The following is a 6,342-nucleotide window of genomic DNA, read 5'->3' as shown; positions in this document are numbered from 1 at the left end:
TTTACTTACACCCGACCCAGGGGCTAAGTGAGAGGGACGTAATGACGCGCTTTGCGTCATGGTTTTGAGTTTTTGCGCCCCCTCGCAAATGACAAAAATCACGCGGTTTCTAAACGGTTTTCAATATTATAATCATAATCATAATGCTTAACCAGTGTGAAACATATACCGTGGGTCAGATAAGCTACAGATCGACTCTAGCATGTTCCACACAGCCCAATATTACTCGGCGGCACTGGCAGAGACCCTCCCCCTTCCTCGCACACACATATAAATATTGTTTTTTGGGGACCCGGACGGGATCTTGTTCCTCATGCCCCTGACCCGACCCCACAAATGGCAAGGGACAACGAGGCTGGAAGGTCCCGAGGAACTCTTTTGGCCAACACCAGACTCGAACCCGGAACCCCCTGACTGGAAAATCCCGAGGAATTTGCTCGAACAACACCGGGATCGAATCCGGAGTCTCCGTTGAGTCGGTGCCATGCTCACGACGCTATAACGTTACCCTCCCATTTTGAAGACGTCATGTCTCCATATAGCTTCAGACCGCAATCAAGAGTACATGTACACCCCCACCCCACCCAACAAAAAAACAGCCAATGATTTTCCATGGTTTCTTGATAGAGAGTTGGCTTTTCACAATTTTTAATCAAGGGAGGTATAAGACGCCATTTCTTCCATCAAAATGTCATGCTTTTTTCCTCAACATTTTGCGAGAAGTATGAAAAAAGTACGTTGACAACTAAACTATACAACCCTCCAGATTATTTTAAGACATGACATATGTCAGCTTATTTTCTGAACAAATATTTGCAAGAATGGCATTTATTTAATACGTTTTATTCCAGAGTGCATTTTATTCATTTAAGTGCAACCACCATTCTAAATTATCCCAATAAAATAATAATACACCGAACTCAATCTGACATCAGGAAATAAATTTGAGTTTTTCTTGTCAATATTTAGCTGTATTACCATGAATTAAATAACATTTTTGTTCTTTTTATTCCTAATGCACACTTACACCTAAATTACATCTGACATCGAGTTTAGATCGGGCGATGTGTTAACACTTAATAAGCCAACATGTTTTTTAATATAGACCTAATAACTGGCTATGTTATAGTCGACTGGCAAATGCATCAATTTTAACGCTTGTGTACGTCCATCGAAGGTTTTTATGAAGCAATTTTGAAGTAATATACGTTCATAAATATTTAGGTATGTTTGTAGTCGGAAGGAACCTGTTTATGCTAAGATTACAACCAGTTATGAGGCGAACTCAGTTTTTCACTTAGTGAAATAAGAAGTGTATAGAAGGCGGGGCCTAATGCAACTGTCCGTCATCAATCATTTAATATGAGTCGACTTTTTGTGAGCTAATTAACGGTAAAAAGCAATGTATCGGCAGTTTACGGTAGGCTGTCAGTCAACACACCCTACAATTACTCTCGTTTCAATTGGTCGTTGGTATGCATTCGGCGGCGCGAAGAAAGAAGTAAGATATAGGGGAAAGCTTAAGCCTATATCTACTTCTACTTGTATATTTACATGCATACATCTGAAAATAGACTATTGAGAGACAGTGTAGGTCAGAGCAATACAATATAACATCTTGCTCTGTAGATGTATGAGTGTATATGTAACAGATTCTTTTTCTTAACCCGTCGTAGATTATGGATGAATTTTAAAGTTTTAAAGTGTTTACAGAATGACAGACGACATTAATGGCAGACTTAATAGAACCAATCCAATGAGACGGGGTCTTAGCCTTGGAAACTCCACATCAGTGACAGTTACAATGCATTCTATGGAGGCTGAGGGTAACAATAAGTTAAGTGTTACTTTGTGTATAATAAACAGTAAAATAGTGTAAACATCTTCTAAACCAGACATCTTGGTTCATCAAAATCTTCACCCCTCAAAACACGGTCACGCCTCATGCGCGTCACACTCGGTTGACGTAGAATGCACGTGCGGACGTACAGTTTGGTGATATGTGTTCTTGCGGGTTGCATGTGCGGTTATAAGGCTATAGAATTATGTGATACGGCGCGATTGAAATGCTCGACAAGGGATGGATGTCGGATGGCACTGATCAACTTCTTTGTGGGCTGTAATGAAGTCATTCATGGGGAAACTAATGTATGTACGACGGATTGTAAGCATGCCTTAATATCACTTCTGCTAACAGAAGACAAATCAGGCATGTCTTTTATTAACTGTAATTGCAGCGGTAACAAATTCTGTGAAGAGAGGAAAGTTCGGGTTGAGATCTGTACCAAAGATGTCCTACAAGCCATGGCAAACATGAAAAACAACAACAGACCGGTCAGATGTAACCTGGCCCAATGGATCTGTGAGGCTGACACTTCCTGTTTAACGGCGTTGGATTACTACGCTCGGCATTGTGGACGACTTCTTACCGGGGATACTTGTTCGTCTCGATGTAACAATAGCTTAGAAATTCTGTATCGACAGAAAAATGCCAAAAAATTACCCTCCTGCTACTGTGACGGCACCGAGGATTATAATTGCCAGAAACTCAAATATAATACCGAGAAATTCTGTTTCCTACGTGAACCCCTGGTGCCGTACGTCAGTCTTACACAGAAACCACTTCATCCCAAAGAATCTTGGAATTCAGGGGGAAAGAGTCAATTCCAAACTTTGACAGGTATAGAACTTCTTCTACTAGTAATCTTAGTTCGTCTCACATAGTCTTTCTATTATATATAAATACTTACTTTATATCAACATGGGATTATCTACATTATATTAATATTTTCTTACTTTAATATCAAGATGGGATTAAAGACGGGATAGTATAGAATGTGATAAGCAAAAGATGAACTAATCGATATATAATTATTATTTACATACAAACTATGTATACTTGCATATTGGAAGTTTACATCTGTAAACTGTGACCATTGACATTTATTTTTCTATGTATATATATATGTATGTCAGAAAAAAAAGGAAACGTGTTCTAAAGAGAAGTATAAAATGTGGGATATTAGTGATACATTGTGATAGTGTTTATTATATTGTGCTAATGATGTAGTGATATAGTGATAATAGTGATATAATTCTGATGTAGTGATAGTGAACTAATTCGGCTCCCTTTATCTCCGGCAGGAAACCCACATAAAAGACGCAGGAGGCGTAAGTTTCGAAGTGGTCGTCACCGCCTGAGAAAGTGGGTGAAACAATTATTAAGAGGAAATCGGAAGCGCCGGAGAAGCAACGTCCGTCGACGGAGAGAAAAGTTACAACATCACAAGAAGAAAAGAAGACCAAATAAAGGATGAATCAGAGTTATGAAAGAGAGGGACATTGGTTATACCATATATATTATACATTATACAGTCAAGATACATAATTTTAATCTATTTATATAAATTGTTATGTGGAACATTATTATATCCAAATGTTCATTCTTTAAACATAAAATGTTCATTGAACGAACATAGCCGTTTAACATTGTGATGTAAACCAAGGATTATTACTAAAATGTGGAAACTTAATTTCGAAGAAAAGACCCACCCCACCCCCAATACCACAGAGCAAAAATAAAGACGCTGAATTAACATACCCTTTAATCAACTGATATCTATTTTATTTTGATATTTCTACTGGTTTCTATCTTTGTTGTTGAAATTGCTGATATTGTGAACTCAGTTCGAAAAGCTGTTAATATGTGCTGAAAATAAGATTTTTTTAATGTGTAAAGCTTATATCTATCTAGATACAAGGGGATATAAAAAGAAACGATATATTTATTAGAAAGAAAGTAACGGTACCATTGTTGGCACCCGTAGCTTCTTATATACACCATGACCTCGGTACAAGAGGTCACCACGTGAAAATCCATTCCAGATATTGCAGATTTTTGTTACACGTGATGTGTAAATTCCATGTGTTGTTTGTAATGTTTTATGATGGCGTTTGTATGTCTATACGTCATCAGTTTTTGTGTATAGTGTTGCATAGTTTTGTATGTATAAATATGTACGCAAGACATTGTTTACCTAATGTATGTTGGAAAGATTTTTAATATATAAGTAATATGTTTTGTGAGTCATGGCTTATGTTATTATTGTGTTAATTATTTTGACAATAAGACATATAGAGAATACTTTAGGTAAAAGAGCTGGCTGTTCTCGCTATAATATTTCAAAAAAAGAATATGTTGAAAATTTCATTCAAATTACCTTATTTTGAGCGAAGTTATCAATGGTTGTAGTTTTGACAAGATGTGTGCATTGATCGTAACCACCGTATACTGGCCATTCGAGAGCCTAGCTCGCTTCTCCATTTTTAAATTAAATCATTAAATGGCTGAACCGTTCTAATCTACTTACAGTCGGAGAGGTCAGATGGCATCGATAGTTGATTATGGTCTTGTCATGTTAATAAATGTTTAATTAATAATTTATATAACATTTAAGACCCAAAGAAGACCTGCAATAGGAAGATTTAGCCCTTGGGTCTTACATAATGTCCGTTTAATAGATCAACGATAGCAGTATTTTATACTCACACTGATAGATTTTAGTGACACGATTCGAAAATTCGCGGCCCTTCCACCGTTATGTATACCCATGGACATACTCCGATTGTACAAGACTGTGAGAAATTACACTTGATTATAATTTTAAAAAAATATCTTAAACGAACAAGTGTTTCAGTATCAAGTTACGCAGTGCCCATTTTGAAATGATGTACGCCTATTAAGGCGATGATATTGTAATGGGCTCCGTTTTGGCTGCTGATTATATTTTGACTTTGCAACTCGATGAATGGGGTTTTAATTGATATGGACCATTAAACATTTTCAGTTTTTTTTTTATTCCCTAACTTATAATTGTAGTCTATTCACATTCACACCACGGCAATTGATACACTTTCGTGGTAACTGTTACTATTAACTGTAATTAACCCCTTGTTCATGTGTTCAAACTGATTTTAAAGGCCCTTTTATACGTCTTGTTTCGTAGAAAATTACAAACCTTTAAAGCTTACAAAATACATTCACGTTTGAAAAAAAGGCTGGAATCCGCCTCATAATTGAATACAAAAATATAGACTAAACCATAGAATTAGTGTTATAATTCTTTGCCTAAGCAGATCCTCCCAAATAATTGAGACATGATATCCGGTGTTCTAAAAAGAGTTAGATTACTGACAAGATTTGTTAACTGGTACAATAAACATCCACTTATAGTATAAATAATATTCATTAACAGGATTTGTTAACTGGTACAATAAACATCCACTTATAGTATAAATATTATTCATTAATGGGATTTGTTAACTGCTACAATAAACATTATTAGTATTATCTTGCAAACCCTAATCATTGCCTGTTCTACAATCCAGTTTTTGTGAATAAATATTGTTTAGAAAAAAATTAATAATATTTATTAAATTGGGTGTATTAACCGATACAATACCTTAATATTATGGTGTACACTGTAATTATGAATAATATTCATTAATGGGGTTTGTTAACCGGTACAATAAACATCCACTGCTAGTATAAATATAATTCATTAATGGGGGGTGTTGGTGTTAACAATAAACAATATAAGCACCCACTTGTAGCATTAATAATATTCATTATTTGCCTTTGTTAACGGCTACAATAAACAGCCATCAAGTATTATCTTGTATATTGTAACTATAAACAAGTCAACAAGCATGAACTGTACGTTTCAAGAGGGAAGATCTCGAGTTAAGATGAACTTTTCTTCAAAGACAGCTTTTCAACTATTTTCTTTTCTATTCGTCAACCGTCGTACCAGACGAATTTAAAATCACAAACTAGAATACAAACATCATGATTCAAATACAACGTTTACTTTTATTCAATAATACAAATATTAGTCCAGTCTGTATATTTTCAAAAAAATATATATATAATATACATTATAAGATGTAATATTTGTTTAAAGGCATGTATATATTACCTTTAAAGTATATAACATGCACATGGGATGTTAATACAATAGATAAATCCAATTTATAGATACACGATCATGAAAACAAACATGATAGACCAAAAACCATCTCCACAGTTGTGAGTAATTAAGCTAGTATATCATGACATATTCCATCTTGACTGGTGCAAAAATGTTGTTAGAAACCTGTAATAAGGCCAATATTCATGTGGACATCGTGCGATCATCGATGTCCGGGGGTCACGGTGGCTAAGTGGGTAAGACGCTGGCTCTCTAGCCTGGAGGTCTGGTGTTCGATCCCTGCATTGGCCGAGAAAGTTCATCCAGATTTCCCAGCGTGATTCTCCCTTGTCAGTGATGCAGGACGGAGGGC

General features: G+C 35.8%; 1 protein-coding gene across 2 annotated transcripts; it reads left to right on the top strand.

Annotated features, from left to right (window-relative positions):
• Nucleotides 1–1,440: 1,440 nt before the first annotated feature.
• LOC126817762 (growth arrest-specific protein 1) lies at nt 1,441–4,086 on the top strand. 2 transcript variants are annotated; one of them, XM_050544907.2, is made up of 2 exons: nt 1,451–2,680; nt 3,145–4,086. In XM_050544907.2, the coding sequence occupies exons 1-2, from the start codon at nt 1,972–1,974 to the stop codon at nt 3,315–3,317; spliced, it is 882 nt and encodes a 293-aa protein (XP_050400864.1). In that variant the 5' UTR covers nt 1,451–1,971; the 3' UTR covers nt 3,318–4,086. The 2 variants fall into 2 exon arrangements, with proteins under 2 accessions (XP_050400865.1, XP_050400864.1); XM_050544908.2 differs by having other exon boundaries at nt 1,441–3,284.
• The last annotated feature ends 2,256 nt before the right edge of the window (nt 4,087–6,342 follow it).

Source organism: Patella vulgata, chromosome 4 (genome assembly GCF_932274485.2).
Source record: "Patella vulgata chromosome 4, xgPatVulg1.2, whole genome shotgun sequence".
Lineage (NCBI taxonomy): Eukaryota > Metazoa > Mollusca > Gastropoda > Patellidae > Patella > Patella vulgata.
Note: the sequence above shows the minus strand (reverse complement) of the source record. Positions and strands in the feature narration are given on the sequence as shown.

Coding starts and splice junctions, on each gene's coding strand:
- LOC126817762 (XM_050544907.2), top strand. CDS start 1,972: ATGCACGTGCGGACGTACAGTTTGGTGATATGTGTTCTTGCGGGTTGC. Junction 2,681..3,144: donor TCAATTCCAAACTTTGACAG/GTATAGAACTTC, acceptor TATCTCCGGCAG/GAAACCCACATAAAAGACGC.